The sequence below is a fragment of the Melanerpes formicivorus genome, unplaced genomic scaffold (assembly GCF_026170545.1).
Source record: "Melanerpes formicivorus ecotype bairdi unplaced genomic scaffold, bMelFor1.0.p_v2 SCAF_25, whole genome shotgun sequence".
NCBI classification, from domain to species: domain Eukaryota; kingdom Metazoa; phylum Chordata; class Aves; order Piciformes; family Picidae; genus Melanerpes; species Melanerpes formicivorus.
In genome coordinates, this window is record NW_027142377.1 from 7,663,012 (window position 1) to 7,687,470 (window position 24,459).

Consider the following 24,459-nt stretch of genomic DNA (forward strand, 5'->3'; position numbering starts at 1 on the left):
AGTCTTTGAAATCTTCAGATGCCAACATTGTCTGAAAGTCATCTATAGAGCTCCATTTTCTGCCAGAACTAACAACAAAGAACTATTCCTTGGGCTCTGAGCTGAGACTGTTGCAAACCAGCACTTTCAGCTCGATTCATTAAAATTACCACTTCTGTTTCTCATTGTTCTGACAATATAATACCATAGCAACAAATGAGAAGCTCCAAATCATACTCATGACTCTGAAAGGAAGTGCATAGTTCCTGTATATACAAACTCTGATCCACTGCAGGATAGTCAACAGCATCTGTTACTCTTATATTCCACATTATTACAGCCATTTAGCTAAACAGATCAGACAAAGACTATTCCATTAGCCATCTTCCTGGCATAAATTCAGGCAAGTTGCTGAGTGGCCATGACTGAGTACCAGCATAAATCCAAAGGATTTAGATGGACTGCTGTGGTTAACTGCCTGCATTCTTCAGTGGTAGAAGCCTCGTGTTTTTTCTAGCCTCACACTTTTATCTACAATATTAGATATGTGTTTGGGCACTCTAAAGAAGGGAACATGCAAGTGACATGTTATATAAAATTATGTGTGTAACTGGCAGTCCAACCACATACAAGCCTCTTGTACATTTTAAACATGCTCTGAAGGCAATCTGTGAAGAGCTGTTTTAACACTACATGGATTTATCAGAATTGCACAGCCCATGTGCACTACAGAGTCCATCCAGAAACCAAAACAAAAAAATGGCAAAAGCCATCTTCCTCCATGAGCAAAATTTCTGCAAGAGAAAACAGGACATGCCCAAGGAACGCAACTACAAGTCAAGAGAGAACAGTGTGCACTGACCCTATCACTTCTGCACAAAGCAGAGGTAGAAGGAGCAATGAGATGATGAAGGACACACAACCTGAGGCTAATCCTAGTAAGTCCCAAGTGAAATGTCAGGGGAAAGAAAAACAAAAACAACAAAGAAAAAAGGCTAAAAGACTTCACTCTGTGTTATGAAATGCCTTATGCTACTTGTCAACTAAGAGAAAAGGCATGTTCAAGGAATGAAGAGATCTGGTTTCAATAATCAGCTTAGCTCCAGGACTTCTGAAGAAGCTAAGATGCTTCCTCTTCCATTGTAACAACAAAAGGGTAAATAATTCTCCCCTTACCCAAAGGCTGTGAAGCCAGAATGACTTTATTGGGGTTTTATTGTTACTGAAATGTAGGAACACTATGAAAATGTGGGCAAACATTTCAATCTACAAGTCAGAATGGTTGAGTTGACCTCCAGCTTGCTTTATCTTATCTATACCCCCTTCCTGGGTACCTTTGTTGATTTCAGTAAAAATATTGATTGGAAGTTCAACATATGTTAAAGAGGAATCTAAATCTGGATATGCAACACTGATGTGCAAAAGATACTGGTAGGAGCTGTCAGTGACAAGATACATCTACAGTCAGCACACTGAAAACCCGCTTCTGACAGCAGAAAAGCAGTGCCACTTCTCACACTGATTTTCTACATTTTAAAATGCAAGTCTAATGAGAGATGCTTTTCACCTCATCCATCTAGTATGTATGACATTATGCTCCAAGAGTACTACTGCAGCATCTCTGACAGGCTCTTCCCAGAACTTTCACTAGCAAAAATGTCTGATGGCTTCAGTCTCCTATGTCTGCAAAGGGTACAGTGCAAAGCCAGAGATTTAGCTGATATAATTTCAGACTGATATTTACTAGTAACATTCAATGTGAAGAAGTCAACTTACTCTGCATAGGAGTTGTTTATAACCAGCTCTAAACCTCAAACTGAAGAAAGGATGTACTTTGCACCTATTCCTTTGCACTGTCTACCAAGTTCCTATGAATACCATGATAGACATCTGTTATTTAAAACACAATTGCTAAAGCATTTTTCTTTGCAGTCAAGTGCTAGTTACTTATTAGCCACCTCAATGAATTATGGACCATTGTATGATTATAACCAATTACACTGCTTTTGAAGCAAAGACAGTAAAAGCCACTGGGGATCCACACCTAAGAACAACTCGACTTAAAGGAAAAGCCCTGAGCTAGGGAACTGAAAGGCAAAGTTCCTGTTACCCACAAGTCCCAAAAGTATTAGCATAATCAGGTATTTTTCCTGGTGCAGGGAGAAGCAGATATAACATTTAATGATCCAGTCTAATCCTCTGCTGTGGTATGTGACTCCTTAAGAGGACAACAAGTCCAAGACTCAGACTGTCCTTGGAACAGCATGGCTGGTGCTCAACATGCATGATGCCAGCTGTCCTTCAAGCTTGTCTGGGAACTTTTACAGCATGAGCCAGTGACTGAGTAAGAATCTGGTTATGGCAGACTGGCTGGCAGAAGCGCCCGACATGATTTCGAGAGGCACCACTGCAACATGGACTTCAATGGCAAGGGAAAACACAGCTCAAAGTCCTGTCTTACCTTCATTTGGAAGGATGTTCTTCACTAACAACACAGACTTATTCTTATTTCACTATTCAGCAAGCAAATTGGGATTTAAAGCAGAAAAATCACCTGGTTTTCTTTTGTCTTTTGAGGGAAATCACAGAATAAAGCTACCTTTTGTAAGACACTGTATTGTTTTTCAATTTAAATAGACAGCATTTTTCACTTGTCCCAGTCTCCAAGTTGAAAGTGCCCAAGACAAATTACCCATTTCTCTAATTGCACTCCCTGCATAATTTTTTGCCACATTCCTAACTTTCAGGTATTATGGTTCCACTTCATAGTACTTTTTAATTAAGTAAGACCTTATACCTACCTGTCCTGGATAAAGCCAGAGCAGCTAGAAAAAAAGAAAACCAGCTTCCTTCAAAATGTCATTATCATTTCAACAGGGGCCTGAATGAGCATCACTTTGTACCAGACAGCTGCACCCTACTAATCAATATTTTTACTACTACTCTTGTTAGACAGCACTTACTGCTGTTCATCAATCAGAGATAATGAGCTCCCTGGGTAGTAAACCACCTGGTATGTATTATGCACAGTCCTCTTAAGTGAGACATATCATACAGGTAAATATGCTACCATTCCTTTTTTTTCTCAGCATACTGTGATCAGCAAGGCAGCCTAGCTCAGCTGCAAGCTGCCTTTCAGTAGACAATACCTGCAATAGCTGCCACCACAGCTGTGCAGTATTAGCTAAGAACTCATGGTCTTCTCCAGTTCTGAGGCAGGTTTTGTCATGTGGAGTATCCAGGGGTGTCCTGCCACACGCTTAGCAGCACACCACCAGTCTGATGGTGCCCACAGATGCTGCAGCCACGGCAGTATCAAAATGCTCGGTGAAGCTCTGCAAGCACACTGTGACCAGCCTTAAGATCAGGGGTAGGTTCTAGTAATCCCCAGCCCCTAGACAGTACAAGAGCTCTTTGGGATGTATCTGAACTGGCAGGGCTTCAGCAGAGAAAGCAATCTGACAGGCCAACTAAGAGATGAGTTATCTTCCCAACAATCAGGAAAGCTCATGCCCTAGAAGCCAATTTTTGAACTGTTCTAATAATAGTTCAGTCAGCAAAGCCAGCGCTGCATATTCAACCAAATCTATATACAAGCTGTGGGCACGAACACAAGAGCCTTTTAATTAAGGAGGAGAAAGAAGACTGAAGCCTAGCTTATTACACACCATTGTCTCTATTTAACACACACCTTTCTCAGCTAGAAGACACTGACATCTCCAACACCAAAGCACATGTACTGCTAGATGGAACCATGCTGTATCAAGTGCTAATTCAGCAGTAACAGGCTGTCCCTGCCGCAGCACTGCTCACAGAGGGCTTCTCAAATAAACAGTCCGGGTAGGATGGGAAACAGATAAGGGGAGACAGAGCAGCCCACTGCTGGGTAAACCACAACCAAGAAGAGGCAAGCACACAGGTCTCCTATTTCCCAGCTGTTTCCTAAAAGCATACATTGCTACTAGTTAAGGCCAAAACAAAGCCACAAAACTAGTCTCCAGCGATCAGACCATTACAGGTCTCTTGCACAAGAGCCCAAGGTTACAATCTTTCTGTAAAATTCGACATGTACAGCTGTCTACCATGAAAGCTTATCGAGTTCAAGCCCATCTAAGCAAAAAACAACCTATGATCTCATCTTTATAGGAAAGTCACAATCCACTTTCAATAAGATACTAAAGATAAGTCTTGCATATCCCAAAATACATTAGGATAGGTCTCAGTACCTGAGACTTGAGCAGTACATAAAATTGGCTGACTCCAGAGTCATCTTCCCTTTTTGAAGCTCCTTTGGTTTGTTTCAGAAACTGGACCTATGTTGTGGATTAAACCCAAACCTCATTTTGTACTCCGGCCTCCCTCACAGCAATAAGGGAGATATTTAGCAGTGGGAAATGCTTATTAGAGCTCTTCTGTATTTGGTGTAGTACTATTTCCCTAATGGGTCTTGAACAATTTCCATGTTTTGAAAGCAGAGAGATTTCCTTTCAAAAACTAAATCAGCAGTCTGATGGGAAGTTGACCTCCATGAAGTATTTCCTCCCATTTTCACTATCTCTGACAATCCTTTACCACTTTTCCCCATCTTCTTTTATTCCATTCACTGGTGGTGTTTAAATGGTAGTGAAAAGTCATTGGCTGCAACTTCCAGGTGACCACAAACTGTTGCTAGGCTGACTCCCCTATTGCGCTGCTGAGCTTGATGTTTTCCTCACTTCAAAATGCCACATGAAGAAGATTGCAAGGACACTGTGTCCTTCAGTGAAAAAGGCACTGGCACACCATTTCCAGCATGGCCCCAAGAGTATGGGTGATAGCTCATGTACTGGGTGTAATTTCTGAACCCCTAAGTATTGCCTTCAAAGACAGAGGTGAGGAGTTATTTCTGTATTAAGGAGAAATCAAATGCACACAGGTAAACTTTTCAGGATTACTGTTCAGGCTGCTATCAGAGGTAGAAGCTCAACCTTTGAATCCATAAAAATACAATGTGCAACAAATATTCTCCAGGTTTGCTAAAGCTAAGATATGGTTGTGAAATAGTAAGATATGTAAGAGACATGAGCTTCTCACATTATTTTTACTTTTTTGAAACCCATGTTGAGAATCATTCCAATTATAATATGAAATCAGCCAGCATTCTGCATACAGATGAAGGAAATGCTCCAGAACCCTCAGCAACAAAAGAATTTCTTACTGGAAAAACACAGTATCATCAGAAAACTGTACTGTGATCTATTTAAAACAAAATGTTTTCAATAGCAAAATGCTGCACATGACTACATTGGAGGATTATCTTTACTGACCACAGCAAAATATGCTTAACTATGCAAATAACACAGTAAGCAAGACAAACTGCAGCATACCACATTATTACCAAATTGTAAGATCAGAGCTTACATGAACTTGCCTAATAGAGCTTCACTGCAGCTATGACTGTACAAGGATGGGAAGTGAAGAATCAAGCACATAAAGCTCAAAGAGTAATGGCACCTGATCAGAAGAACCTGTATGCATTTTCATCTTAGGCTTTATTTTGCTGATAAAAGTAATTCAAATTGAGAAGTCTGATCAATCACATTTTAATATGGCTCTTGCTAGGATCCAAAACCAGTTGTGTTGGACCTGGGTACCTGGCAGGAGACATTGGAGCCAGGCCAAATTTAATTACTTGGTCAAATCACACACAGCCATGAAGAAACAAGCAAGGCAAATGGATACTTATTTTACATTGAAGGAGTCTTAAGCAACTAGCTTACTGTTGGTCTTGCTTGTAAGTTGTCATATGGAGACAAAGCAGGCTTCTGGGGGCTCTTTCTCACTTCAGTTTGCCTTCTTTCCAAGTTGTGTTCCTGCTCTTAGAAGTAAACAATGAGATAACAGCTTAGCTAAGCCTGGCTGCCAGTGACCTCATAGTACAAGAATGGCCATCTTTAGAGTCTTTCATGTGTGGCACAACTTAAGTGGCATGGATCTTCACAGGGCTTAAGCTACAAATGTAGCATGATTTATTAGGAGCATATGGGTCCTACAAGCTAACTATGAAATCTGCTACTAAAATCTTTATTAGAAAGGTACAGGAGAGCAAACTAAGAGGCCACACATATCACATACATAAAACTTGGTAAGAACTTTACTGACAGCCTTTCTGACCCATCATCTGCTTGACTCCAGCATTAGCCAGACTTGCCAACTGAGCTGTAAACCCTGTGAAGATTGCTCATTCCGTGAACTACAAGACGGGGTCAGTAATGGCAGGCTGAACTGAACACACACCTTTACCAGGAACTTTGAGAGCTAACTGCAAAGAGAACAATCTAAAAGACTGTCCAGCTACAAGGCTGGATAGCAGAATTTTCCTTTCTCTACAACAAAGAAACAGAAAAGGAAGGGAAGAAAGCTGTAGAGTCACAAGAATTAGTTCTCCAAGTTAAATAAAAATTTAGCACAAAGGAGTGGTTGTTTGGTTTTGTTTTGCTTTCCTCTCAGCGATTCGTGTAACTTTACTGATAAGGCAACAGCATCCAAAGGAGTCAGATTGATAGCTTAACAGCCATGCCATTATCCAGGCAGGATTTTGCTGCTTTCCACAGTTTCTGGCAAATAGAACAGTCAAATGGTTAGAAAGATGACAGCTACTCATGCCTCATCTCCATATCTGTTTGTAGTCAGCTCCCCTTGTGTCTGACCAAGGATGCCAGCAGGCAGGCTTGTCTCAGTTCATCATTTGGTTTAGAAAGTTCTGTTCTTCCATACACAGAAAATAACAGCCCCTCGTTATGAAAAAAGCATTTGCTTTCAAGATAAGAACTAAGGGAAAAAGGAGAATGTGATCACACAGGTTGCATTGTCCTGATATTATTTCTTCACATAGTTCCACTGTCATCAGCAGATCACTCTCCACAAAGAGAAGGAAATTAAGAGACAATCCTTTATAGATTCCTTTTTTTATATATTTGTAATTTTACAACAAACACAAACCCAACCATTCCCTGCAGAAGCAGAAAGTGGAATTTCCTTCCTGCTTTTTGCAGTAGCAGCACCCCAACAGAAATACCTTTGCTTTCTTTAAACAGCCACTGCTAGAATGGTGTTTAGAAACAAGCTTCACCTAGTTGCCCTGAATTATTAACCAGAAAAAGGTATTTCTTGTTGCCCTTTACAGAAGCTTGATTTGCAAGTTTAAAAATTAAACTGACAGGTCTCTTGTACAAACACCCAACCTTTCCAAAAATGCTCTGAGCATTATAAATACATTTTTTTTCATGAATATGAGAACAACAATTCTATAAATAGCTATTCTTCACAGAACTGCTTTAAGACATTGTTTTTACAGACAACAGTAGGAAACTGAAGGAGGTCTTAGTGCCAAAACATGTTAAAAATGAAAAACTCTCCAATCAACTCTGGGTTTCTATTTATTACTACAAAGATAGCTGTGATTTTTTTGGCTTACACAATTAGTTTATGGAAGGGAAGGAACACAACAGAAGACTGCCCTGTGCTCTAGCATAGCTACTGGGTTGATGTAAATCAGTCATAGCCTTCAGCTGCTGAGGGCATTCACTTCTTTGGGCAGTAATTTAACAACTTTGAACTGCCAGCAGATGAACCCACTAATGCCCCCCACAACCTTGTATAAGCAAAAGCTCAGACAAGATTGTTATGGTAATTCCCAGGTATGACTTCCAAATACACTGAGTCAAAACTCTGTTCCAACTCCTCAAAAAGTGAAGTTTGGGAAGATAAATATGGTCTAATGTAATAACAAACTGCCTGTTCATAGAATCGTTTCAGCTGGAAAAGACCTCTAATAACATCAATTCCAACTGTCAATCTAACACCACCATGCCCACTAAACCACACCCTGAAGTGTCATGTCTACACCTTTTTTGAACACCTTCAAGGACTATGTATCCCCACCTGCCTGGGCAGCCTACCCCAATGCCTGACCACTCCTTTAATACAGAAATTTTTCCTAATATCCAATTTACACCTCCCCTGGTGTAACTTGAGGTGATATAATCTGGTTCTATAACATAATACTAGGGAGAAGAGGCCAATCCCCACCTCACTACAGCCTCCTTTCAGGCAAACAACAATAAAGTCTCCTCTCAGCCTCCTCTTCTCCAAACTAAGCAATCCAAGTTCCCTCAGTCACTCCACATGAGACTTGTACTCAAGACCTTTCATTGTCCTTCTCTAGGCATGCTCCAGCACCTCAATGGCTTTCTTGTAGTGAGGTCTCCAAAACTGAACATGGTATTCAAGCTGTAACCTAACCAGTGCTAAGTACAGGGCCACAATCACTTCCCTACTCCTATTGCCCACATATTCCTGATACAGACCAGGATGTTGTCTGCTTTCTTGGCCACCTGAGCACACTGCTGGCTTGTGTTCAGATGGCTGTCAACCAGCGCTGCCAGGTCTTTTTCTACTGGGCAGCTTTCCAGCCACTCTCTCCCAAGCCTGTAGCACTGCATGGGGTTGTTATGATTCAAGTACAGGACCCAGCACTTGATCTCATTCCAACTCATACAACTAACCTAGCCCCATTGATCCAGCCTGTTCAAGTAACTCTGCTGAGCCTTCCTACCCTCAAGCAGATCACCACTCACTCAGTTTTGTGTCATCTACAAACCTACCAAGAGTTCACTCAATTCCCTTGTCCAGATCATTGATAAAGATATTAAAGAGAACTGGCCCCAAAACTGAGCCCTGGGGAACACCACTTGTGACCAACTGCCAACTGGATTGAACTCCATTCACCACCACTCTTGGACCTGGCCATTCAGCCACTTTTTGACCCAGGGAAGCATCCACCCATCCAAGCCATGAGCAGTCTGCACATATAATGGTTGCAACCTCCTCAAGCAATTTTTCACACTGGTATCTAAACATAAAATCAACAGCAAGTCCCAAAAAAATCTATGCCACTGGTAAATCAGTCTTCCATGGCCAGAATAATACAAGCAGGTATTTACTCATTTTGGCATGGGCTCCAACACGAGGCCAAAGCTCAAGTGCTACCAAGTTCTAGCACAGTTTTCAACAGGGAACTGGTACAAGCACCTACTTCTTAAGGACTTGAAAATTCATCTGTATAAAAAAGGAGGAACTCATTCAATTGCTAGTTTTGAGGGAGTATTTTGTTGTAACAAATCTCAACAATAATTTTCTGTTATATGTCTGATATGGCATATAAAACAAACTGCACCAAACTGCTCAGGATATCACCCCAGTGGAGCTCCACAGTCTTCAACAATTGGAAACGTGACAGCGCTGATTTCAAGGGGTGACACGGATGTGAAACTAGAGTAACACAGCAATGAATCAGGCCATGAGCTTTCCCAACAGCTCCCCAGCCATAACAGTGACCTAAGCACACCAGAATGTTTTTAGAAGAACATGTCCAGTGAGGATTAGTAGATGTGGTGATGTGGCCCAACAGGCATGGCCAGGGAACACACTGCAGTTCAGAAGGAAGAAGTGAAAGGGACTTCTGGCCTCTGGGAATTCTGCGTCTGCCACGCACCATGGCTCAATTTCTCAGTGTAATGAAGGCAAAACATAGAAACCACATGCCAGCTATGAAGCTGTAGCAGTTTGGGCTGGATGCCCTCTGCTACATGGAGTGCTGCCTGTGTCCAGAGGTCCAGCACAGTGGGTAGACACAGGAAACCAGGTGTTCCTACCAGAATTCTCTGCACCACTACAAGGTCCAGCACAGGGTCTGGCACTTCCTCTTTCTTCCTCCTCTGTCACCAGGTAACTGGGGGAGATCTCTCCCAGCCTTGGGCCTGGCTAGGGCTGGGGGGGATGGGCAGTCTCAGATCTGGCCAGCTGAGACTAGCCTAGCAGCGGAGTGGGGGGGGGGAAGAAGTAGTCCTGGGGGTCTTGGGTGTAGCCTCAGGTGGGGATGGGATGTTTTGGGGTCTGCTTTGGGATTTTTGTCACTGAGCTTCTGGGTCTCTGTAAACATTCACTGCTTTCCATTTAAACTTTCCATCACTTTTGCAATCCATTTGTCTGAGTCTGGTGGGGAGGGGGTCTGCCTCAAACCATCACAGAAGCACAGCAGCATCCCAAATGGATCTGTGTCTATAGACCAAGACAAACACACCTCACTGGTCATCAGATCATTAACATGGCTGGAAATTATATCCTCCGTCCATCTCTCCACATTTTGTCACAAGGGAAGAACCACATTTGTATTTGCTCCCCAGAAGAGCAGAGGAATGTATGCTGATGTAATGCTTGCCTGCTCATGCCAGGACTGGCATGCAAAGCCTCCTGATTCTTGCCTATCACACCAAAGAAAACACAAAGAACCATTCTGGAACAGGAAGCTTTTCTCTTACCTTATTTTGATCCGTCCAGTAAAAGAAAAATCCCTGTGGATCTGTTCTGAGAATAATTGGAGTCACAACAGTAGAGTCCTGAAAAAGAAAAAATAAAAAGATAAAAAAATCCATGTCAGCATGCAGAACACATAATTATGTATTAAGCTTCCCTGCCACCCATATTAATGAACTACTACATCTAGGAGTTACCCTGAAAGTGTAAGCAGCAAGATGTCACTACAAGAATTTAATATCACCTGCGTAATCTCCATTTTTCTGGCATAATGTATTTTCATTACTGAGCGCTAAATAACTCCAGACTTGTCAACACAGAGCTATTCCAGAAAAGCTGGAAGTATTTGAAGTAAAACAGACAGCACACCAACTGTCAAACTAGAGTCCACACAATAAAGTGCTACAGTTATCAGCAGTCCACTGCCCACCTTGATTCAAATTAAACTTCAGATACAGGTCAAGTGTTCTGTCTAGAATACCTAGAACAGCATCCACTACATTAAGACTTCTGTCAATTACTTTCCAGTAGTATTTTTTCCACAATCAAACTATGAAGACTTTAGCAACAGGAGTACACATATTCCACCCCACCAGTGTAAATAAAGTTACTGGAAGTTACATTACCATAAACAAATAATAACTAAAGTGCCATTTCCAGTGCAAGAAGATAGTGCCTGTCTATGCCACCAGTACAGCCCTTTGTGACAGAGTATCCAACCCCTGGCTACAAACCTTCCTGAAACAGAGAGGTTGAAGCATTCCCAGTTTACAGGTTGAAAAAATAAGACCCAGAAAAGCTGAGTGAGATGCAAGTTAGAAGCCTGTGGGGGAACAAGTAGGAGATTAAATGGAGTCACGTGTGAAGCAGATTTTTATTTCAGCACAAGAGAAATACAAAAAGAGCAAGTTCTACAGTAAGAAGAAACCCAAACCCTTAAGTGAATGTAAAAGTTCTTGCTGTAACTGGAACATCCAGCTGTGCATTAACTGTGCTACAGGTACATCGACACCCAGATAGGTGCCACATGAGCTTTCAGAGGCTGGGATAAAGCACAGCTGTACCAGTGCCAGGCAGTGCTATGGGAGTGTCCCAGCTGGGATCACAGCTCCTTCACACAGCACCAGGGACCTTTCTTTTCCTCAGCACAAGAAAGCCATGCTGTGCCCACCTCCCCTAAAGGAACAGGCACACAGAATTTGTACCTTTTTGCCCTCCCCCTGGTTCTCCATAATTTCTAGCATCTTGCACACCTGAGAGTCAGGTACTGTTTGTGTAACAGGCAAATTATTTTTAAAACATGTCAGGCCCTGAAGAGATGCTGCCTGGCTCTCTATAGCTGCAAGCTCCTACAGAAGTGTTCATAAACCTCTGCCGTTCAAAAGAGAAGGAAAAACAAAACAAACCACCCTGCTCTGGAAATAAAACCCTGATTTCTTTAGCTTATTTCATTATGTCCCACACACCCTGTGTGTAATATGTAAAATGAGGAAAGAAAAGACTAAGTGTCTTTCTGCCTTTCAGATGAGCTGCACACATCTTCAAGGAAGAAGAGAAGGGAAACAGGCATGAAGCAATCATGTTTAGGATTAATAAGTTTTGTTGGTTAGTCATTCCTCTCCTATGAGGACAGACTGAGGGAGTTGGGGCTGTTCAGTCTGGAGAAGAGAAGGCTCCGAGGTGACCTCATTGTGGCCTTCCAGTATCTGAAGGGGACCTACAGGAAGGCTGGGGAAGGACTTCTCAGGATCTCAGGTAGTTATGGGACTAGGGGGAATGGAATGAAGCTGGAGGTGGGGAGATTCAGGCTGGATGTGAGGAGGAGGTTCTTCACCATGAGAGTGGTGAAACCCTGGAATGGGTTGTCCAGGGAGGTGGTCGAGGCCCCATCCCTGGAAGTGTTTAAGAGCAGGCTGGATGAGGCTCTGGCCAGCCTGATGTAGTGTGGGGTGTCCCTGCTATGGCAGGGGGGTTGGAACTGGATGATCCTTGTGGTCCCTTCCAACCCTGAATGATATGATGATACTATGATATTAGTTCCTTCAACCCAAAAGCTGTTGGTTCTGCCTGTGCTGATGCCATACAGTTATCAAAGTGATAGTCTTGTAGTTGTGGATTGCCAAATGCTCACTAGAAGCAGACTTTGGAAAGTGGAGGACAAGGGTAAAGAGCCTTCATTATCTATTAGGTGACATAAAAAAAGCCTCATCATGACGTGGATAATGATGAGTCTTAATCTAAGATCCTCTCTGCTCCAGGAAGTTGCTTACTTCAATTTTTTCATTATTTTTTTTCCCCAATCTACAAAAGGCAGCTGTTCATTATGCTGCTTTTCTAAATTAACTGTGCTGGGCTGACATTCAGCATAGCATAATTAACATGCTGATGAACAGAAGAACCCCACACTGTCTTGCCGTATAGAAACACAGGATCTGAGAATAACTTTGCGCATGCAACTGCGTAACATGTCTCTTAGGAGCTCTTGCACACAGTTAACAGCAGCAAAGAAAGCCACGTGCGGGACGTCTGGCATATCCTACAAGCTAACTACAACTCATTGATGTCCCTGCAGCTAAAGCCACACCCTTTAGCTCTGTGTAGAGGAATGGAAATAAACTTCTCTAGTCAGCTGAGCAAGTCCTTGTCCCCATTCCAGATTAACACCAAGTCCTTTGCAAAGTGAAACAGGTTTGTTGGTTTGGTACTGCTCAGCAATCTGGTCAACTAAAAAGATACAGGAGAACCACTTTAGACAGCATACATACAAGAAGGAAAGCGGTTCAAGGCTCTCAAATACAATTCTTTTTCAAAAGACAATTGGTACATTATTTTATGTGTACATTACCCAGAAGACACACCTGCAGTCATTTAGGAGGATATCCTAAAGTCCATTAACTCCATTTCCTTCCCCAAAGAGCTGACCTACCTTGTAACTCCCCTGAGCAGATTTACCAACCACACACAACTCTGAAGAGGGTAACAGATAAAGAAGAAAAATAAAACAAACAAAACTTGAAGGACAAACAAATAGGGAACAGATGTTAGTTTTTTCTCTAACCCACTCAAATACAGAGCATGACAATAAAACATGGGGGGGGGGGGAAAATGTAAGCATGCATCTCTAAAACAAATGGGTTTGGAAATTAACACAGTTAAGTATCTATTAGGGGCACAGCTCTTGCAATCCTCTGGATGTCAACAAAGCAAACAGCCCTTGGAGTAGAAACCCCTGATTCTTGGGACACGTCCAAGTATTTAAGGAAATAAGCAGGAGGAGACGATAAAGGCAAAAATGAGCTGTAACCAGAAAGGAGAAAAGGAAAAGAGTAAGAGAATGCACCAGTCAATGATGCATGGGTTATCAGGCTTTTCAAATGCCAGCCGAAGGTGCCTGTGCCAAGCAGCAGCTCAGTTTCTGACAGACAGTTATTGCAAATTCCTCAAACAGAAAGGCTTAAGAGTGGCCCTAAGCTGGTGTTCTCACTGTGCCGCATATTACACCAGGCTAAACTTAATAACTTTTCTAAAGGACGTTTAATTTCACCTTTAAAAGCCTCCCACCTTTTTATTTGTTGGCTTAGAGCCAATTCTCTGCTTTTCTCCAGTTTCACAGCCTCAAATGAGTAATGTGGCTGTTCTACACTTATTCCATTAAGTTGCCTCCTAATTGGCTGTACAACCTCAGATCCCACATTAGCAACACTCTTTATACTTTTAAAACAAAGATGCCTCAAAATTATGCCCACAAATGCCACAGAGACCTTTTGGATCCTTACCAACCACACAGAAGACCAATGGACAAGTCCATACTGATGTGCCTTCCAGGTAATCATTTCAAGGTTTGGTTTTAAGTGGGCATCCCCCTGACTACATCTTAAAAAAAACTGGCTACCTAAGGGTGCATCACTCTGCCACCTATGTCCTGGGCTTTGGCCAAAAGCTCTCTGTGCTTTATTCACTATGTATTAAGGCAAGGGTGTGACACTACTGCCATTGAGCTTTGCGCCAAGTTTTCAGCATTAAAATGATCAGAGAACATCACAGGCTGGGACTAGTGTGCCTGCCATGCAAGTATTAAATCACTCCTGACACAGATGAAAAGTTCCTAATGGATCTTTAAAATACCTGCAAAGGAATGAAAATCTACATGTACCTTGTCACCTAGCAAAACTATGAGTCAGAAGAGTGTTTGTTTTAATAAATCATATATAGATAATGATGATGTTTCTTAGAAACAGTTGCAGTCAAAAGTCACATCAACAATGTTTAAAAAGTAAAGCAGACCAGCTGTTATCTTCAGCTCTCAAAACAGATGTGGCTCATGGCATTGCCTTATTAAGCCAGACTGCTGTTTTCTCAGTTTGCCTCGGGTATTTAGAGACATTGAACATCCCCAAATATAACCTGAAAACTTCTACACACATCATTATTTCATTTGCTTGAACCTTCTCCGGGAGAATTTCTGCCAAACTGCTGCCAAACACAAAGCTGACAAACACGGATTGTTTCTGGCAGAGGCAAAATATTCTGCAGCTTTTCTTTTACTTTAGCAAAAGGGCTTGAGCTTTGCTTGAGCAAAGGTGTAAGGTTATGGTAAACATGTGGGATGAGTCCCTCCAAAAAGCTTTCTTGCCACCCCACAAGCCAGGGGGATTACAAGCTTGGGGCACTGGAGAAAGAACAAGGGAGAAGGAACAGGAAAAGCACAGTTCACACATGATCAGCAGATATATTAGCTGTTAAATTCCATAATACACTGGGTGTACTCAGTCTGGCACTGAGCAAGATTACCCAAGCTATTACCACTATGAGTTTGTTTAGGCTGACAGTTGAACTATGAGTGAGATAGTACCCATCTCCTGATTTTGCAATGACCCCCTGAAACAATTCAGAAGGGTAAAGAGGTCATCTTCTACTGGCAACACAAGAACCAAACCTACTGTATAAAGGAACCCATGGCAAGAAGGCAACACTGGAACAGGTGAAATGTGTGCTGAAGGTTGGAAGCAAGACAGGAGGGGGAAAAAAAAACAACACCAAACAAACAAAAAAACCAAACCCAAACACCACACACACACACAAACACCCACCCACCCACCCCCAAAACTAAAACCCAAAAATCAACATTTTTATAGGGCCTATAAAAACGAATTCCCACCTGCACTCCTTGTTGGACCTGGAGGGGAACACTGTGACTGAAGACGAGGAAAAGGCTGAGGTCCTGAACACCTCCTTTGCCTCAATGTTTAACAGCAAGGCAGGAGTTCAGGATGAGTGGCCTCCTGAGCTGGGTGACAGGGTCAGGGAGCAGTGTAATGCCCCGGAAATCCATGAGGAATTAGTTCAGGACCTGCTGAGCCACTTGGACACTCACAAGTCCATGGGACCAGATGGGATCCATCCTAGGGTGCTGAGAGAGCTGGCAGATGAGCTGGCCAAGCTGCTCTCCATCATTTTCCTCCAGTCCTGGCTCACAGGTGAGGTCCCAGATGACTGGAAACTGGCCAGTGTGGTCCCCATCCACAAGAAGGGTCGGATGGAGGAACCCAGAAACTCCAGGCCAGTCAGCCTGACCTCAGTGCCAGGGAAAGTGATGGAGCAGATTATCCTGGCGGCAATAACTGAAGGATGGCCAAGGGCTCAGGTCCAGCCAACATGGATTTAGGAGGGGCAGGTCCTGCCTCTCCAACCTGAACTATTAGCTAATTAATCAGTACATTAGCTTGCTTATTTAGGAATAGTGTGGCCAGGAGGAGCAGGGAAGTCATTGTGTCCCTGTACTCTGCTTTGGTTAGGCCGCACCTTGAGTACTGTGTCCAGTTCTGGGCCCCTCAGTTTAAGAAGGGCATCGAAACACTTGAGCGTGTCCAGAGAAGGGCAACAAGGCTGGGGAGAGGCCTTGAGCACAAGCCCTATGAGGAGAGGCTGAGGAAGCTGGGGTTGTTTAGCCTGGAGAAGAGGAGGCTCAGGGGTGACCTCACTGCCCTCTACAACTACCTGAAAGGTAGTTGTAGCCAGGAAGGGGTTGGTCTCTTCTCCCAGGCACCCAGCACCAGAACAAGGGGACACAGTCTCAAGCTGCACCAGGGGAAGTTTAGGCTCGAGGTGAGGAGAAAGTTCTTCACCGAGAGAGTCATTAGTCATTGGAATGGGCTGCCCAGGGAGGTGGTGGAGTCACCATCACTCAAGGTGTTCAAGAGGAGATTGGACGTGGCACTTGGTGTCATGAGGTCAGAGGTGACAGGTTGGACTCGATGATCCTCGAGGTCTCTTCCAACCTTAGTGATACTGATACTGTTCAATAGGAGCATGCAGGAAAGTATTCTTCACTACTAGAAAAACTTTGGCGATAGCACCAAAAGGCAGAGGTCATCATTATGCAAGTTTCAAAGGGCTACCTTGATGGGGATTTCTCAGAGGCAGACCATCATTCTGTCTCCTTTCTCAGATGTCTATACCCTTGTGCTTATAGCGGTACCCCATGTAGTCTTGATTTGTCTGCATGATTCCTTATTTGCTGTATATGTCGCAAAGAGTGCAGTAAGAAAGGAATAAAGGAAGAACTTCATAGCAAAAGCAGCCAAATGCCACCCAGGAAGATTTTATCTTTAACAGCAAGTTCTTCTGTGAGGCTGATAAAAACCAGTCTGTTCACTGACATAAATGCTGTGTTCTGATTCTGAGGAAATATTAGAACTGTACTTCCACATTTCATTTGCTGATTTTCTGAGATGCTGAGCTTCAATTTATCTGAAGTCACTGGGGAGGCATTCTGAAAATCTGACTGCATGGTGCTATGCAGTCTCAAAATTAGGTCCTAAGTATCCAATGATATATTAAAAATTATTATTTTTTTTATGCTGGTCTCTTGTCAGACCTACAACAGCGTAATTGGGAATTCATTTTGTCATCTAAAGGGTCTCGTGAAAAGAAATTTAAAAGTGCTCATGAACTATTTATTTATAGCAGATAAGACTCCACAATGCCTAGCTAAATCTCTAGTTCATTAGAGTGCTTGTTAAAAAAGGATCTTGTGCATTCAAACATTCAAGTGAAGAAAGCATCCAGTGCACGCTTTAACCTCCCTGCTGGCTTCCCTTTCGTTCCTCATTTATTTAAGAGCTGTTTCCTGGTTTTCAGTTTTCCCAGTATCTACCAACACTCCAAAAGTCTCAGATGCTACAGTAACACAGATGTTATCTGCAACTTACACAAGTGAAGTCTTCACTTGGTCTTTCAAGGCAGCCATCTAACATTCTGCAGGGGATACAAACCTTTTTTCACTCCCAAGCTAAAGCTTTCCAAGCTCCCAAGCCTTCCAATTGAGTTAATAAAGCGGAAAGCCTGAACTTGATTGTGTCAACTGCTGAGAAATTTCAAACTCAGTTTGATTACTCTGTTACAAAACCCCCCAACTTCTACTCATTCTGTTAAGTTTTCGATGGATGTATGTAGCACAGAGCTGATATTTGTTCACTACACAAGGATTATCAAATAGAAAAGATGACAAACAAGCAAAAAACCCCACAAAAAACCCCCACCCCACCCACCTCTAGAATGCTGGACTAATTTCTTCCCTCCAGACTTCAAACATACAGTGATGTGCTGTAGTGACAGACTTGTGCAGGGTTTTAAAAGAAAACAGAAGTATAAAAAGAGAGTTACTTGAACATCAGCATCTTAAAACCACTTCTGAATATTTCCACGTTTAATTTGTTTGTTCTCAGCTTATTGATGATAATAATACTCTGATGCTATATTTACTTGTAAGGTTAAAGGGGATGTACCTCATACTCTTGATAATCTTCTTTAAAAGACTCTAAACAAATAAAGGAGCCTGAAAACTTTACATAGTGCTTACTGTCTAAGCTCCAAAATGTTTTATGAAGACCAAAGTGCTGTAAAAGAAAGGCATTAGAAGAGAACTTCAAAGACTCGGGTTCATTTTTGCTTCTCTATAGAATACTCCATGAAGTGCTATAGCCACTAAACAACAGTACCTGTCAGGAGGTAATGTTCTTCAGTGTATAAATAGATTAAATAAATAAAAAAAAAAAGCTACAAAATTGGAATAATGATCCTCAGATTAGGCAGACACTATATTAGTGATATCATTAACTTGCAAGTGAAAGTAAATAGTGCAAGCCACAGAGAGACTAGTCAAGCTCTTTATGCAAAGTACATATTATCACTAGGGAAGATAAGAAACCTTTTAAGCAAGAACTGAAAACAATTCTGTTTTTGAATATACACCATCATATTAACTTGCTTCACTATGCCAATTACCGCCCTTAGAAAACACCAGTTCAACTGTGCTCTAGCTGTGGAGCTATTTGTTACCTCAGTTACGTCTATCTTGTTCCTACCACAGGCCATGGAAAAAATAAAGGAGAAGACAGTCAAGGCAGGTTTCAAGCCCTTCAGATGTCAGAGCAGTTGCCATTCAGGTTTCATTAACCTTCTCAGCTTGCAACATGTTCTTATATATTAAGTTTAACCCCTACGAAAAAGCTTCACTCGTGGACTTAATTACTACCTTCCTATTTAACCATTTTAAAATTCTCATCACAAAGAGCTTTATAACCCAAGTTTCAATGCAGCAGAGTGGATTAAGGCAGCTCTTCTTTAAGCCTTTCCTCTTTCTCACAGCTATTGCTTCTCTCCAGGAATAGAGGAGTGAATCTGCTCAAAATGTAAAAGACTCAGTCTCTTTCCAGTGGTAAGGTAGAAGTTGTTATAAAGGCCCAGCTGAAGGCAGCCTGAAGAAACATGGCTTTAAGAAGCAAGGGCTCAGCCAACTAGCATCTTAACCAGCCACACATCAGCATGTATCCTCACCAAAAGGAACACCTAAACAACCGGACACTTCTATCCTTGACCTATTCAAATGCCAGCTGTTTCTGCTCGGAGCCTTGTCAATCCAATCTACGCATAAAAACCAGGAGGTAATTCTAACTTTGCTTTCCCTAACCTGTAATACCACTGTAGAAACAATGTGAGAAAAAGCAAAATTGCAGGACAACAATCATCTGTTTGACTTCAGTGCTTTGTATCCTGATCCAAATGGAATCTGTGAATAAACTGTATTAGATGGTGGATGCTGCAAGTGATATTACATCCAGTCCTGAGGCACAGAAATGAGACTTGTCTCACAAAGCCACAACTTTTTAATTGAGCCTAATGCTTTCACAATTTAGAAGCTGAAGATGGTCTGGAGAGGAAATGCAATTTCAAGCCTCCTGAGCTGCTTGCCTTTCATCTGCCTGTGGCATAACCTTTCTCTTTGCTTAGCAAAGCTCAGACAAGACATTTTTCCTTCCAACCAGATCAGCATCACAGAGGGGGGCAGAGGGCGTAGGCCCTGGATGAGGTTCGTGTGTAACACTTAAACTGCATTGCTGCTTCTCAGAGAGCAGGCCCATGGAACACCACTGCCACATCTGCTTAATAGCAGCCTCAGTGTTACTGTTTAGGCACAGAACTACTAGAAGCTCAGGATGTGAAGCCCAGGGGTGGACAGGTTTTACAGCCTGTATCAGCTTCTGTCAGCCTGCTCTGCATATCCCATTGCATTCCTGAACCATTCTGAAAGCTGGCAAACACATTCTTTAACAACGGTTACTCTACTAGCCATGAAATTCCTTACACACCTCTCATGATCTGGTTTAAATCCTTCCAGCATTCCCATTTAAAATAAAAAATAAGAAAAAAAATACACTGCTGCACAGCGGATTTTAACTCAGGCAGAAAAATTTTGCTTTGGGCTGAAACTTAGTCCAAGTCATAGGAACCCACTAAAAACACTCTCTTGCTTTATGAAACGTGAAGCAATGTCCACAGAGCCACCTTTAAACTGCAAAACAAAAAAGCAAGAAAGCATACTAAAAGGGATGCCTCGGACAGGAACAAATGCTGCCTGATGCACAGGAGCTGCAGAAGTGAACTCCCATTCTCACTCAGAAACAGTAAACAGAAAATGGTGTACAATAAACATCAGCCTGTAAGCCTCACTTCTCTGAACAGCCCCGCTAGCACGGCAGAGCCAAAGCAGTCATTATGGCAAATTCTATTTCACTGTTATATTTTGTAGTTTACTATTTCTCATTACAGCCTATTGTTTCAGTAGAGAGTTTCTTCCTGCCTACTCACATGCAAGACCACGGGGGGGTCACATTAATAACCATTATTTTTAAAAACCCTTCAACCAGATCAATTTGACGGAAAACAAAGACTCTGAAGTGGTTACTGGAGGCTCAGTGGCAAATACCTTTCAAAGTCACTGTACATGCATTTGTTTGTCTGAACACCTTATAACAGGGGAAGACGCATCTCCACTTTGATTTTGTGGGGCTGTCACTACTGAGAATTCCTACAGGCAAGACAGGGGAACTAGGAGATGGGAGATGAGTGAACGCTAATATTTCTCATCGCACAGTGCAGCTAAACACAAACCAACTTCCAGAAGGTTGCCGGCGAAAGCTCTCACTAACCATAAAGGACTCCCTCATCTCAGTCTCACATTGCCTGTAATACCTGTGTACCACTGAATAACACCTTTAACCTGAGATGCACATCTTTTGCCAGAATTTAGCCATATTTTATTCAGGCTCAATACTGAAAATCTTTAGCAGACAGGTTAGCCTCTGAACATCCACTGTGTGTGGAGAACACCTCTTCTCCTTCAAATTCAGTATATACAATACAGACACTGGGAAATAACACTTCAACTAGCCATTTAAACTGTTGCCTAATTTCTTGGTGTTCCCATGACTCAAATCACTGTTAACTTGACCTCTGCATGTACCTGTGGAAATTTCTTGGTAACTTACCAAAAATAAAACAATAACTGCAGTGACAAGACTGAGGTTATGCTGCCTTTCCCTATACTAAGGAAAATAGCAACTGAAGGAAAATATTTTCTCAGGCAAGTCATCCAAGGTTAGTTCCTGAACATAAATAATCTGTATCAAGCCAATGTTTACTACTCCAGACAAGGTCAGGTTGCTGAGCTTATTAAAACAGTATCAGCTTGTTTTTGTAAATAAAATTTCACACTACAAAGTGTTCAGTTTTTTGGTGTTCTTTCTCTCCTTGAGAGTGTTCATCACAGGGTTATAGAGGTCAAGCTTACGCATTTGGCTGCTGGACGAGGTAAAAACAATAGCAAAACCCAGCAATACAGAACAAGACAAGAACAGTTGTTAGACACATGAATTACTCCTCCCTCTCTCACTTGTCCCTCTAGTTGTTGCTACAGATGTTTTTATCACAGTTCAATTAGTAACAAAAATCCAAGAGCTGCATTAAGGCTCTCAAAACAAGTTAGCAACAATTCTCCTGACATTCAAATGCCTCCCTTCTTTCTCAATCACTCCTTTATCACACTACAAGTCTTAGTACACCCCTCTATCTCCAGACACCATCTGCAGTCAAGACTTTCTGGGGCACTCACTCCTCTATGCACAGCTTAGACACAAATTCCTGTTGTATTGGAGGAGCGTGGCTAGAAGAGCACTTGTTCTGTTTTCCTCTTCTGCAGCACTCCAGGCTTAATTTCATGTGCTGACAAAAGCTAAACTGAGAAAGGCTACCTTTCTCTCAAACGGTCCAGGGCATACCCAGCAAACGAGGAAAGAAATCTCACCTACTGAACATCTGTGCTACTACTAAAGGTGATGTGAAATCCAAAGTCCTATGCCGGCCAATACAAGTGCAAAGGGTTGGGAAGCACCAAGTGCAACGAACGAAGATGTTACTTTGAGGCAAGTCTCATGCTCTGATGAGACAAAAGAGAAGGGTACCTTGTGTGAAGGAAGGAAGATGAACAGGGGTACCCAAACAGCGAGCCCTGGGAGAACACGTTCAGGGCTTGACAGCCCCACCATAAACAGAAAGACAATGAAATGGGCAGGAGGCAGAAGGAGAGAGAGGCTGGGAGGAAGAAACGGGAGATGGCACAAGACAGACAGGAAACAGGTTGAAACAACTATGTTGCGCCGACAGAGGTGGGAACGTGCAGAGTAAGCGAGGCGGGCACGAGAGCAAGCGGCTGGCGAAAGCAGCCAGCTCCAAACTGGCCAAGCGAATTTTGCGGGAGAATTTCTAGAGAAAGTTTGCCGTGCAGACGACCGGCGGTTTAACAACGCCTTTCCGCTCGGCTGCGACCTCACATGCGACCGCCGAACCAGAGCCGAGACAGCGGTCACCGCGACCGGCCCCGATCGGCCGCGGGACAGCCCCGCCGCCTCGCACCTGCCCCGCCGCCTCGCACCTGCCCCGCCGCCTCGCACCTGCCCCGCCGCCTCGCACCTGCCCCGCCGCCTCGCACCTGCCCCGCCGCCTCGCACCTGCCCCGCCGCCTCGCACCTGCCCCGCCGCCTCGCACCTGCCCCGCCGCCTCGCACCTGCCCCGCCGCCTCGCGGACCGGCCCGTCACGGCCATCTGCCGCTGCACAGGGCAGGGCCAGTACGGCCGCAGGCCAGTACGGCCGCAACATGTGTGCTGAGCACTCCTGCCCGATCGATGCCGCCCTGCGCGTTGCATAACCCCGCCGTGCCCCTGCCGCCCTGCCCCGCGTGGGGCACAGCGAGGGGCAGCAAGGGCGAGAAAGCTACTTACATCGTCCCACTTGACGAATTTTATGCCTTTCTTCAGGGTATCGGAAACGCAGACAGGCTTGAGCTGGAGAGCGTGCACCCCTGGCTGTGCCCCGGCCATTTGCTCCGCATTGACGCGCTCTCCCCCGGCGCGGAGAAGCTGCGGGAGGCGGCGGCCGCCTCAGTAGGGGCGCCGGAACACCGGAAACGGCCCCAGGAGACTCCAGCAGCTGCTGTCGGTGCGCCCGGAGCGGGCAGTGGAAGGGCTGCCCAGGCAACGAGGGCGAGAGGCTTCACTGGCGCCTGAGGAGGGACCTGGCGCGACAGCGGCCAGGGCGAGCCATGCAGCGGCACATCCTCTATATACAGCCGGCTCGCCACGCACGTACACGCCCGCCCGCTCTTGCTCGCTCGCGCTCTCTCTCTTTCCCTCACACACACACACGCGCGCACGCACGCACGCAGGGGCACAGAGCGAACAGCGCTGCCCGCTCCGCTCCGTTCCCCTCCGCCCGCCCCTCCTCCTTCCCCGCCAGGCTCGGCCCCCGAGGTTCCCCCGTGCCGAGGTCAGCGCACTGCGCCGGCGGCCTTGCGGCGCCACCTGCTGGCGACATCTGGAGCAACATCCGCCGGTGGGCCGAGCGAAGGGCGCCGCGAGGCGGACGCGCCGGGCTTCGGGTTGTTTTCCTGGACGGAGAGCCGTGGCCGAGCTCTCCTCATGAGAATAACGAATAGGATGCCAAAAGAGGAATGACCCCTAAAGAGAGTGGCGAATACAGTTCCCATTTATGCTCTAATTACACAGAAATTGGTTTGCCAAAGCTTTCTGCTCTTACAAGATGAATGGTGTTCCTCAGAACAAATGCATATGTCCTTAATTGAGCTTTAGATATACTGAAAAGATAGTAAAAGGTCATCTCACTACACAAAATCCTAAATACAACGGTTTAAAGAAAAAGGTTTTGAAGAACAAAGTAATATGTGCTCCACAAATTACTTCTGTGATAGAGTCCCTGTACAGTCACAGCAGAGATAAAGCATCAGATGACATAGCACATGAGATTTCTAATTTCTCTGTAGAGGTTTCCAACTGACCCTTATGATTTAGGTCAAACTTTTACTACAGACAAAACAAACGATGTAGAAAGAATGTCTTTGATGAAAAACTTGTTTTGTTTCAGAGGAATTATGGTTAAAGAAGTTACTAGAAAGAAAAAAAAATATATAACCTAACTGGGGAGATGTTTTTGTTGTTTTTGTTTAAAAGCTACAAAACTGACACACTGGACTCCTGATTTGCTCCTACTCTTAGTTACAGACTTGTTAAAGCTCTTCCTCAGGGCCTTTTCCAACTTCTTCCCCTTCAATAAGAAAGTTCTCAGTGCCTTCAGAGGGAGCTGAATCTGTGCCTTCACAATAGTCAGCGCAGGCAGCGCACACTTTCCAAGGCAAATTAATCCATTTGATCTATTTTTTACTCTTATCAACCTCCACACAAATGTGGGTGTCACATCAGTCAGGCTGAAA

The 24,459-nt window shown here is 43.7% G+C and overlaps 1 protein-coding gene across 2 annotated transcripts in view; it reads right to left on the reverse strand.

The window, feature by feature from the left end:
- PLCB1 (phospholipase C beta 1) overlaps nucleotides 1-23,415 on the reverse strand; it is a 368,463-nt gene extending 345,048 nt beyond the window's left edge. Inside the window, exons 1-2 of one of the 2 annotated variants that reach the window (XM_068153205.1) lie at nucleotides 22,955-23,415; nucleotides 10,341-10,418 (exon numbers count right to left, since the gene is read on the reverse strand). In XM_068153205.1, the coding sequence (XP_068009306.1) occupies nucleotides 10,341-10,418; nucleotides 22,955-23,053 (177 nt within the window). In that variant the 5' untranslated portion in view covers nucleotides 23,054-23,415. The remainder of the gene's footprint in view (nucleotides 1-10,340; nucleotides 10,419-22,954) is intronic. The other variant, XM_068153206.1, reaches the window with a different exon arrangement.
- Nucleotides 23,416-24,459: the final 1,044 nt, after the last annotated feature.